Source organism: Bombyx mori, chromosome 26, assembly GCF_030269925.1.
Source record: "Bombyx mori chromosome 26, ASM3026992v2".
Lineage (NCBI taxonomy): Eukaryota > Metazoa > Arthropoda > Insecta > Lepidoptera > Bombycidae > Bombyx > Bombyx mori.
This window is the reverse complement of record NC_085132.1, coordinates 914,773-927,871: the sequence shown is the minus strand read 5'-3', so window position 1 is coordinate 927,871 and position 13,099 is coordinate 914,773. Positions and strand designations below refer to the sequence as shown.

The following is a 13,099-nucleotide window of genomic DNA, read 5'->3' as shown; positions in this document are numbered from 1 at the left end:
GTACGGTTACCGGGGTCCCTAAGCCTGCTCCTAGTGTTAGAGCTGAAGGCGTCTAATGCAAAGTTATTTGGATGTGATGGATCCGTGAGGAAGTTCGGTCTCGTTTGAGAGCGATTTTGTTCACACCATTTATAGATAGCGTGAAGATTGTCTAGTTGTAAATAATGTCAGCCTGCTAATAAATATACACGTGCTGACACATCGTTTAGTTAGTCGCAACCGCCATTCGAGCAGCTGAGGACCGGACGAGATGGAAACAGCTCACGAGACAGGCAACGGTCGAGTTTCAGGGACACGACCTTCAGTAATGAAGAAAGCGACGAAGAAGAAGAAGACACGACATCGGTGACATCTTGCATAATCTACATAAGTATATTTAATACGTGAAGCAAAAACTTTGTATCCCTTTTTACGAAAATTGCGTGGACGGAGGAGTATGAAGTTTTCCACACTTATAGTTTATATATAGAAGGAGTCCAGAATGCTAATATATATTTTTTTAAATTATAATAAATACACTGAATCAATAAAAAAACATTACACACACTACCACGTTATTGACACACACGCAAAAAAGAGTATGTATTGTTAAAGTCTGTGGTCAAATTGAGAATATATTAATATTGTTTGTCTTTAATATTATTTGCCTATAGTGTAGTCTTCGCGACATCTGTTTTTTTAAATAGAACAATGATTATTATACACAGAAACGATGATTATAGAAATGTGACAATAGAACCATAGTAATATTCAAACTTATAATTTAAATTAATTATGGTCGAGTTTTGATCACAGGGCGACCACTAGTCTATACTAATATTATAAAGAGGAAAGATTTGTTTGTTTGTTTGTTTCGAATAGGCTCCGAAACTACTGGACCGATTTGAAAAATTATTTTTCCATTAGAAGCCGACATTGTCCCTGATGAACATAGGCTACTTTTTTATATTATTTTTTATTTTATTTTTTTTGTTTCATGTGTGTTTTAATGTTTCCGAAGCGAAGCGAGGGCGGGTCGCTATAAATTATAATTTGTCATTGATGATTTTATTCATTTATTTTTTATTGCTTAGATCTGTGGACGAGCTCACAGCCCACCTGGTGTTAAGTGGTTACTGGAACCCATAGACATCTACAACGTAAATGCGCCACACACCTTGAGATATAAGTTCTAAGGTCTCAGTATAGTTACAACGGCTTCCCCACCCTTCAAAGCGAAGCGCATTACTGCTTCACGGCAGAAATAGGCGGGGCGGTGGTACCTACCCGTGCGGACTCACAAGAGGTCCTACCACCAGTAATTACGCAAATTATAATTTTGCGGGTTTGATTTTTATTACACGATGTAATTCCTTCACCGTTAATCGTGAACAATTGTTAAGTACGTATTTCATTAGAAAAATTGGTACCCGCCTGCGGGATTCGAACACCGTTGCATCGCTATATACGAATGCACCGGACGTCCTATCCTTTAGGCCACGACGACTTCTTTATGTTTGAAAATAGAACCATATTACTGTTCGAGCTTATAATTTAAATTAATTAAAGCCGAATTTCGACTACTGGGTGACCACTAGTAATCAATAATTGTTATAGCATAATATATAAATGTCGACGAATAACACCTTAGTCGTTCGTGACCACGGAAACTGTAAACTATTCGAGACGTCTGGGATATAAATGTTGTAGTAATAGCAGTCCTAGGGTGCCCCGCTGATGCATAGGGCCCTCACAAGTTGTCTCGACTTGACCCTGTCTTGCGCTTGCTCCTTGACATCACTCCAGGTCACGTCGGCAGTCCTCATCTCCACGGTGCGTCGCCAAGTGTGTATAGGGTGAACAATTCTTCTCTTGCCAAGCGGTTGCCAAACGTTCAAACGCGATTGATACTGCGTTGACTCCGCTGCGCCGTAGAGTATGTCCTATCCAACGCCATCACAGATAGGTAATGTCTTGCGCGATGGGGTGACATTTAGTAAATATTTATTTAGGAATATACAAATAATGACAAAAATACGCGTGATCAAAACCGTTAATGCAATTTTAATTTTTATGACTACAAATAAAATCGAAGAAGATCGTATAGATATGTGGAACACTCACATATTTTACAAAAGTTTATTAAGTCAGTTTGCTTAGTGCCAGTTTTTTAATGTTCTCGATAGCGTAAAAGTTAACGCAAATTTGTATGCTGTTTGAACAGCGCCTCTAGTGGCAAACGAAGGCAAACGTTCCAACTCCATACAGAGAGTTAACTTTTACGCTATCGAGAGCGTTAAAAAACTGGCACTAAGCACACAGTACAATTAGTAGCCTTCTCGCCCATTAAACAGAAATATTTTTTGGAAAAAATAGGCAGGATGACCTCTCTTGTAGACTCAAAATACCTACCCTATAGTATAACACTTGATGATCATATTGTAGTGCGGTCACCGTCCTCGTTGAACCCGTCGCTTGCGACGAAGGGCTCGACGAGCGAATTAACCCATAGACACAGCCCGCTGAGTTTCTCGCCGGATCTTCTCAGTGGGTCGCGTTTCCGATCCGGTCGTAGATTCTGCGAAGCACTGCTCTTGCTAGGGCCAGTGTTAGCAACACTCCGGTTTGAACCCCGTGAGCTCACCTACACACGTTAGGGCGAAGCTGAAATAGCCTCTCAAGGCTATCAGCATAGGTAGGAAAAAAATTGTAGTATAGGCTGAAGGAAGAGCATAATACACACAGACTGAGCCGATCATTAAAGCTAGCTTAAAAAAGTTACAGCACCTATAATTAGCGGGCAAGAAAAACATCTGAAGGGCTGAGTTGTGGCGTAATTATTCGCCCAACCTCAATTGAATAATCATCAACGACCTAACATGGTAACGAAAATGAAATTTGCAGTTAATTTTAACATTTTTTCTTTATGTATTTTTTTGGTAGCAAGTACAATAACGCGTTAAATTCTCAACCTTATCACGATCGTTTAAGACGCAAATTGTCGTTTGTGGTTTGTCAAAAACAAGTTTTTTTATAACGACCTTCCGTCATTGTCGATGTGTATTTATTTATACTTAATAAATAATCTGAATGATTTTTGAATGGTTTGCACACGACAAATACGTGTTATGAAGGATCTACTCTGAACATTTATAATGCATATAATTTAGTTGCGATGACATTTCGTGTCACACTGATCATTTTTGTAAGCAAATATGCGTCTGAGACGTTAACAGATGACATACCTACATGTAATGAAGGATACCATCTCATTTTAAGAATTTGCACAATTTATTGTACGGAGACCACACAGTGATACTGGTGGTAGGACCTCTAGTGAATCCGCACGGGTAGGTGCCTATTTCTGCCGTGAAGCAGTAATGCGTTTCGGCTTGTAGGGTAGGGCAGCCGTTATAACTATACTGAGACCTTAGAACTTATATCTCAAGTTGGGTGGGGCATTTACGTTGTAGATGTCTATGGGATTCAGTAACCACTTAACACCAGGTGGGCTGTGAGCTCGTCTACCTATATAAGCAATAAAAAAAGACCAGCGCCCCGGAAGCCATTTTTGTTCTTGTTTCTTGTACTCCCTTATTCATAAGAATCAGGTTAAATTATAATGAGACAGTCTCCTTTTTTATTACCAGAACTATTGATACGAATTATTTAATAAAGCGGTCCAAAACTAAACATATTATTTATTTAAATAGAAAAAAATACGTATATACACATAAGATACGCAAGCTTTTGCATTGTTCAATTTCATAAGCTTTTATACGTATTTAAAGCTTCAAATGATTTCTCACAAATACTTAAGTACATGACACGCTTTTCGAAAAATAGTATTTTTATTTTTATTTTCAATAAGGTCAGTCGATCTTACTCTAGTTATGTACACTGCCGGCCAAAAATTTAAGACCACCCTAATTGAAACAGGAAAATTTAATAAAATTCGGATCGATAAAGTTTATATTGTCTTCTCTCAGGGGTACTTTATTAACTTATTTTATATCAAACTAGCTAACCCGGCAAACATTGTTGTGCCATATATAAGATTTCTAGGGAATTTCTAGTGTAGAAAAAAAAACTAACTTATTGTAAGTTTGTAAGGATGTGGTAAATGAGTGAAAGAGGTATGTAGTGCTGTGAACGATGAGGGAATATATAATAAAAATAACAAAACCTCATTCAACCACATAATACCTCATTAAAACAAAAAAAAAAGTCCAAATAAAAAAAATATGTTAGGGGTGGACAACCCTAATCGCTTAGGGGTATGAAAAATAGATAGTAGCCGATTCTTAGGCTTACTGAATATGCATAAAAAATTTCATGAGAATCGGTCAAGCGGCTTCGGAGGAGTATGGGAACGAACATTGTGACACGAGAATTTTATATATTAGATTTAGTACAAATTGTGTACGTGATTAGGGCGCGAGACGTAACAAACAGAGTAATTTATGATCGTTCACAAAAGCTGTAAGGTATTCGTAACGTAGGAAATCTTCTTCTTCTTCGTCGCTTCCTCATTACTGAGAGTCGTGACCACCTTGGTCCAATTTCTGCAGCAGCTTCCTCCAACGTTATCTGCATTTGGCCTGCTTAATGGCGCCCGGGACGCTGGTGTTTCTGGCCTCTTTTACATTACTAGTGGTCCCGCAGTAGTCGAAATTCGACTATAATTAATTGAAATTATAAGTTTGTACACTATTAAGATTATATTTTCAAAGACTATTATACTTCTATAATCACAAATTTCGCCAAGACTACACTATAGAAAAATATTATTAAAGACAAACAATATTTAATCTATTCTCAATTTGACAACAGACGTCAAGAACAAAAGTTTGACAATAAATAAATAGTATGAATGCGTGTGTGGGTCAAATACATGGTATGTAGTGAGTGTAATGTTTTCTGTATTGATTTAATGTATCTTTTATGCATTATCTTAAAAAAATATTAGCATTGTGCACTTCTTCTCTATATTCTCTGTAAGTGTGGAAAATTTCATACTCCTCCGTCCGCGCAATTTTCATAAAAAGGGATACAAGGTTTTTGCTTCACGTATTAATATATAGATTCGTCCATCTGGTTGGGCGGTCTTCCTCGGCTCTCTTTCCTTCCGCGTGACCTACAGCTATTAGTTTTTCCAAGTTGTCCAGATTTCGTCGGGCCACGTATGATAAAAAAAGATGTGTGGCATCGTGGGACACCGGATAGGAACGAAGTTCCTTATTATAAACATATTAATTTTAAGTTCTATTCGAGGTATAAAGAAAATAAAGCTGGAGGTTTCGCAACAATCCACGGTCATTCGGTAACGTGCGAACTTATTGTGGTACACTTCATTCACGGTTGTTCGCATAAGAGTTAGTGTATTGCGCAAACGAACGCTCTGAGATCGTGGTCAATGAATGATGAAAAAATATGTTATCTTTTGTACATTATTACAAAGTTAAGTCCTACACTATGTGCATTACTAATAAAAATCTTACGTTACGGACGTTTTTTTCGGTTAGGGTACCCACCTCTCCGCATCGTCCCATAAGGAACTTCGTTCCAAAAATAAAAATCGCGAGGATAATCGTAAGGAAGGTTCAATTATGACTTCATCGAATGTGAAAGAATTTAATAATATTGTAATGGGAAAAAATGTACTTTTGCCTATTTGCCGTGAAGCAGTAATGCGTTTCGGTTTGAAGGGTGGGGCAGCCGTGGTAACTATACTTGAGACCTTAGAACCTATATCTCAAGGTGGGTGGCGCATTTATGTTGTAGGTAGATGTCTATGGGCTCCAGTAACCACTTAACACTAGGTGAGCTGTGAGCTCGTCCACCCATCTAAGCTGTCAGGTAAAGAATGTACCTAATCTATGGCAATACAGTCAGACTACTTCCGCCAATAATACAAGTCACAAGCAGAGCTCGTCGTTTTATTATAAAATATATATATAAGTCACAACCCGGCCATCCTATGACTTCACATGGTGTCAGAAGCAAGGAATTTGGAAAATATTATATAAAAATACGAAAATATCCGAGAAATAATGTTTAAAATGGATAAAGTCGAAGACACACAACATGGCGGACAGGGACGCGCAAGTAAGTCACAATATAATGCTACATCAGTCTCATATGGACTCCAACACTTAGATATGAGAAGCTCAAACATGCCCTTAACTTGGAAAAACTGGTATACTCAACTTAAAATATACATGCGAGCTAATAATCTGGAAGATGAATGTGATCAACGCAAAGTCGCCATCTTGTTACATCACATTGGACAAGACGCGTTAGTGATATTTTATTCATTTAATGTCGATATAGATACAATATCCTTTGAAGAATTAGCGTCGAAATTTAGTAATCACTTCATTCCTCAAATAAATGTGACAATGGAACGTCATAAACTATTCAATCGAAGACAAAATCTCGAAGAATCGATAGACAACTATGTAACAGATTTAAAAAATATTGGCAGACAATGTAACTTTGATTCATTGGAAGATGACCTAATTAGAGATATATTTAGCTGGAATCTACATGCAAAAAACCTTACTTTACCTTACTTTAAACCTTGCTTTACTGGATGATGCGTCTCACAGAGACCACATCAAAGCTCTGTACATTCATTACTCCTTTTGGAAGATATAGATTTACACGACTTCCATTTGGTATTAATGCTGCTCCAGAAATTTTTCATCGAGAAATGGTTAAACGGTTTAGTGATATAAATAATGTCAAGGTAATAATGGACGATTTTCTAATTTTTGGAAAAACTATGGAAGAACATAATGAGGCACTTCAAAAAGTATTAAATAGAGCTCGTGAATTAAATATTAAATTTAACAAAGAAAAATCTTCAATATGTTGTAAAGAAGTTAAATATTTAGGACATATCTTCAGTCAAGAAGGAGTCAAAGTTGATCCTTCAAAAGTCAAAGCAATTTGTAAAATGCCAATTCCGACTTGTGTCAATGAGTTACAAAGATTTATGGGTATGGTCAATTATCTTAGTCCTTTCATACCTCATTTGTCTAAAGAAAACAGTCTTCTTAGATCACTTTTGTCAAAAAATAGTGATTGGATTTGGTCTGAAAAACATGAAGCTGAATTTAATAAAATTAAGCTGCTTATAACAGATAGTCCAGTGTTGGCATATTATGATCACAATAAAGAAATTACATTATCAGTCGATGCATCTAAAAACGCCATGGGAGCAGTCATATTACATGATAATCAGCCAATAGCATATGCCTCAGCTTCATTAACTAAAAGTCAACAAAATTATGCACAAATAGAAAAAGAACTCTTATCTATTTTATTTGGTTGTATAAAGTTCCACCAGTATGTATATGGGAGACAAATTAAAGTTGAAACTGACCATAAGCCACTGATAAGTATGTTTAAGAAATCATTACAGGATATTCCACCTAGGCTACAGAGAATAATGTTGCGTTTACAGCCATATGATCTTAATGTTGTATATAAATCAGGCAAATATCTATATATTGCTGATACTCTGTCCAGAGCACCTCTTCCTGATAATACATTATTAGATTTAGATAGTGATATTGATTTACATATTAATCTAATTGTATCTGATTTGTCAATAAGTCAAGAAAAACTTCAGGAACTTCAAGAGTCAATAACGAATGATCCAACATTGTCTAAAATTGTATTTTATTGTCAAAATGGATGGCCTGAACATAAAAAGTCAGTTAATCAGTCAATTAAACCTTATTTTTCTTTAAAAGACAAATTGCATGTAGTCAAAAATAATATAATATTAATGAGTGATAAGATAGTAATTCCTGAAAATATGAGAGATTATGTTATAAAATTAGTACATGAAGGACACTTAGGTATAAACAGTTCTATACGTCTGGCAAAATCTTCAGTCTTTTGGCCACAAATGAGCAATGATATTGAAAAATATATTAACCAATGTCATACATGTCTTACTTATAGAAGAAATAATTCCAAGCAACCTATTATTCATCATGACTATAAACTTTTGCCTTGGAATAAAGTAGGAATAGATTTATTTGATTTTGATAGTAAAAAGTACTTAATTGTAGTTGATTATTTCTCAAAATATGCAGAAATAGCCATATTAAATAGTAGCTCAAACGCTATATCAGTCATAACTCAATTAAAGTCAATTTTCTCTAGACATGGCATACCTGAAACTATGATTAGTGATAATGGTCCACCTTTTAATTCCAAAGAGTTTCATTTATTTACAATTGATTGGAATATTAAGCATATAAAGTCAAGTCCATATTTCAGTCGGTCAAATGGTATGGTTGAAAGAACAATTGGCACAGTTAAGCATATATTGAATAAATGTAAAGCAGACAATACAGATCCTTACATTGCATTGCTTATGTACAGGAATACACCAAAACAAAGTGGTTTTTCTCCAGCACAATTATGTATGTCTAGATGTTTACGCACTAAAATACCAGTCACAGACACTCAATTATCACCTTCACTAGTCGATATTAAAACATTATCTAAAAATATTGAAAAGCAGAAAGAATATTCAACGTTTTATTATAATAAACACACAAAACAATTGTCAGATTTACAAGTTGGTGATAAAATATATTTCAAACACAAGCCCAATAGTTCATGGGTTCCAGGTCGTATAAAACAAGCAGAAAACGAACCTCGTAGTTATACTATTCAGTCCCCAGAAGGAACATTCAGGAGAAATCGGGAGCACATACTAAAACCTGTAGTTCCAGTCTCCAAAGAAACAGTAATACCTAAAAAAGGAAAAGATATTAGTCAATTACCGAAAACAACACGTTCCGGACGTATTATTAGACCTCCTCAACGCTTTTGTAATTATTAGTCATAAGTTCATAAGATATTAATTTAAGTATTGTTTGTAAATAGTCAGTCATATTTCATAATGTCTTAGCTACTAAGGAAATTAGTCATATAAGAAAAGTATTGTACTTACCTTAAAAATAAGTTTAGTCTTTAACTTAAAAGGGGAGATGTCAGGTAAAGAATGTACCTAATCTATGGCAATACAGTCAGACTACTTCCGCCAATAATACAAGTCACAAGCAGAGCTCGTCGTTTTATTATAAAATATATATATAAGTCACAACCCGGCCATCCTATGACTTCACATAAGCAATAAAAAAAAAAGTCGCTAGTTTTGAACTTCGAAGTCTCTTCTACCTATTTCTGCCGTAATCATGCGTGTCGATATCAAATGTGGGGCAGGCGTTAAGCTATTCAGACTTGGAATTCATGTCTCGAAGTCAGTAGCAGCATTTACGTCGTGATGTCAAAGTGTTCCCGGGAACAATCGACACCAGAAACGCCACAGGTGTCTGTCTATAAACTGAAATAAAAATATTAGATATCGATATTTGGAGGGGTGAAAGCTAATTTGTTTTAAGCGACATTTTTGAAACTTTACAGGAGAGCCATTGAAAGTTTAAAATTTGAATAAAAATATCATGAGAAAAAAATACGTTTTCAGTTATTTGAATGAGGAAACATAATTGAAGTTGTTGTTGACGCTAATCTTCAGTCCTCTATATAGTATATAAAAATGAATTGCTGTTCGTTAGTCTCGCTACAACTCGAGAACGCCTGGACCGATTTGGCTAATTTTGGTCTTGAATTATTTGTGGAAGTCCGGAGAAGGTTTAAAAGGTAGATAAATATGAAAATGCTCGGAATTAAATAAAAATAACAATTTTGTTTTTCCTTTGATGTGTCCCCCGTCGGACGGATTCCTTTTGTTTGTTTTAAGTTTATTTTATAGAAAAGTTTAGGTCTTTTATTTATCGATTGAGGCACTACGAAGTCTGTCAGGTCAGCTAGTACCAAATAAAAAGGACCTTTAATTACAAAGATAAATGTCGCGTACCTATTAAATGAAATGTCGCTTAAGCCTAATACTCTTTCACCCCTCGATTTGATTGATTTAACTGTATATTGTATTAACAATTACGTATCTTAATTTCAGATAGCAATATGTCGAATCCAACTGATTTCAAATCTGAGCGAGTGAAGCGGATGTTTAGCTGGACTACGGGGTGAGTTTCTTTTTTATTAAGCTTTTTTTATTCCTCTAGTTGGAGGTAATAACCCTTCTCATATTACATAGTTAATAGACATCAGAATTTGAACGCCGATACCCGCATTGTTTTTTTTTATGTTTGAGAGTTTCCTGGTGGCCCAGAGGTCTTTCCAGTTTTACCAAGGCAGGTGGGCGAGCAAAGGCTCAAACATGAAGAGCGGGATTTGCTAACAGCTACCCGAGCGCCTCCAAAGGAGACCTAATAACTCAAGAGCAGCTGCTTCGCGAATGAATCTACTACCGGATCGGAATTGCGACCCGCTGAGAGGATCTGGCGAGAAACTCAGCGAGCTGATATTTAGGTTAGGTTGGACGTCGAACTCTTTGCCGAGTTCGACGAGTACGGTTACCGGGGTCCCTACTCCTAGCTGAAGGCGTCTAACGCAAGGGTTATTGGATCTGATGGATCCGTAAGGACGTGATACCCGCGTTGTAACCTGAGACTGAAGTCTGTTGATGAATAATGGATTTAAAACCGAAAATACACGCCGATTTCTTCCAAGCCAGTGTTAACAGTCGCAATAATTACGTACATATACATATACAATACAATAACATCCGAAAAGGTGGAGGCAATCAAGCTATTTTAATTCCATTATCCTTATTAAGGTGTACCGTGGTGGACCGTGACTTTTACGTAAACGATCCGTTTTTTTGTTTGTCATTAAAGCGATAATTGTAACTTTCACATTGCGTCGTTTTTACGGTTACGCGCGCACACAGACAAACATACTATAGTCTGTGGTCAGGGCGTCAAATTCGAATTGTCATTCTGCAACTGGGCTCAAATTATCTCAAACCTACAGTTTGGTTTACAGATGTAGGTACATTATTATACTATTATTTAAGTCATCGTGGCCTACATGTCCAGTGCATTCGTATGTAGCGATGCACCGGTGTTAGAATCTCAGGCGGGTACCAATTTTTCTAATGAAATACGTACTTAACAAATGTTCACGATCGACTTCCACGGTGAAGGAATACGAATTCCACGGTGTAATAAAAATTAAACCCGCGAAATTATAAATTGCGTAATTACTGGTGGGTATTAAGGACCTCTTGTGAGTCCGCACGGGTAGCTACTACCCTGCCTATTTCAGCCGTGAAGCAGTAATGTGTTTCGGTTTGAAAGGCGGGGCAGTCGTTGTAACTATACTGAGACCTTAGAACTCATATCTCAAGGCGGGTGGCGGCATTTACGTTGTAGATGTCTATGGGCTCTGGTAACCACTTAACACCAGATGAGCTGTGAGTTCGTCCACCCATCTATGCAATAAAAACAGAAAAAAAACTTAAGGAAGCGCCAGAACGCTACTTCGACAGAGCGGTACGACATGAAAACCCTCTTATCGTGGCCGCCAATAATTACTTAACCGACCGGGACGAGGCAACTCAAAGCCGCTATCGTTCGAGACATGTCTTGTCGACGAGCGAACTAACCCATAGACACAACGCACTGAGTTTCTTGCTTGTACTTCTCAGTGGGTCGCGATTTTGATCGGGTGGTAGATTCTGCGAAGCACTGCTCTTGCTAAGGCTAGTGTTAGCAAATTCTCTCATTCTTTCTCTGAGCTCGTGAGCTCATCTACCCGTCTGGGCGTAGCTGAAATAGCCTCTTAGGCTACCAGCACATAGGTAGGGAAAGAAATTGAGTTCAAAAATAATGTGCGTAGATTTGTGTATAGTTATGAGTTGAAATAAAAAAAATCAATGGACTCACTTTTTACTGTTTTAGAAGGGGAAGGGTTATATCACAGTCGAGCGTGCGCGCAGTATTAACAAATTTGTGTTTTTTTAACTTTTAGTTCCACTACGTCATCGCGTTTCTGGTCTAAAAGAAAATTGAACACTACACTTAATCATAGATTAAGTAATATACGACAACACTTAATGCGCTTGGTCATGGAACGAAATTGCTCAGTTCTACATGAATCTAAAACTATTTTTTTACAAAAAAAAATTTACAAAATAAATATCATCAAATCGAACTCAATTAAAAATGTATTATTAAGGATAACACTACAATGAGCTCATCTTTATTTAAAAATTTAACGCGACCACCTGGCAAGCACCAGCTTTCGAATAAAAATTATTAATATTGTACAGTCTTTTTTTTTTTATTGCCCGAGTAGGCAGACGAGCACACGGTCCATCTGATGGTGAGTGGTTACCGTCGCTCATGGACGTCAGCAATGCCAGGGGCATAGCCAAGCCGCTCCTACCGTTTAATACTCTAAGTCATAAATAAAAGGATAACATACATATAAAGTATAATCTAATTGAGAAGCTCTTCCATTTTTTTAAGTCGGTTAAAACTAAACTCTGGATTAACAATAAATGTGTGTTGATTCATTTTTTTTATTATTGATGGTAGCCCGGAGGCCTTTCCAGTTTCACAAGGACAGGTGGGCGAGCAAGGGCTCAGCCAGAAAGCAAGAGATCAACCAGAAGTGTGCTCATTCACGATGTCTTATACGTTACAAAATGAGCATTTATTGCGTGATAATTGCACTCAATTATGCTCATGCGTAACTCGTTTCAATAGTATTTTTGTTGATAATAATATAAAGACACAAAATAAACAGTGTGGTCATACATAACTTCCTTCAGATGATGCAAACGTTATGAGATGCTGTGTGACGTAAGAACCACTTTCGCATGCGTCTGAGAGGTCGTGAAGTGAGCCCAGTAACCTAAATGAGTGTGGCGTGTTATACAAAATTAGAGCTTATTAACCAAAATATTTACTTGTATGTGTTGTTTAATCTGGTTGTGAGTAAATTTTTTGTTGTTTCCTTTTTGGGAACATTAGGTTATACCGCCATCTGTGGACGTAAATGAGAGATTCTCGATTGAGCCATCTAGCGTACAGGGAATAAACTAATAATCGTCGAACGAGTAATATTATCGTGTTGCCCCGCTTCGCTAGATGGAGCTGTACACCTTATTTGTCACATTCCCAAGTCGTTGGCGTAACTTGACCAATCAGTGATGTGTTAA

General features: G+C 36.8%; 1 protein-coding gene across 1 annotated transcript in view; it reads left to right on the top strand.

Annotated features, from left to right (window-relative positions):
- Nucleotides 1-5,874: 5,874 nt before the first annotated feature.
- LOC101745694 (ABC transporter G family member 23) overlaps nucleotides 5,875-13,099 on the top strand; it is a 94,593-nt gene continuing 87,368 nt past the window's right edge. The window contains exons 1-2 of the mRNA XM_038020727.2: nucleotides 5,875-6,087; nucleotides 9,986-10,055. Of these exons, the coding sequence (XP_037876655.1) occupies nucleotides 6,033-6,087; nucleotides 9,986-10,055 (125 nt within the window). The 5' untranslated portion in view covers nucleotides 5,875-6,032. The remainder of the gene's footprint in view (nucleotides 6,088-9,985; nucleotides 10,056-13,099) is intronic.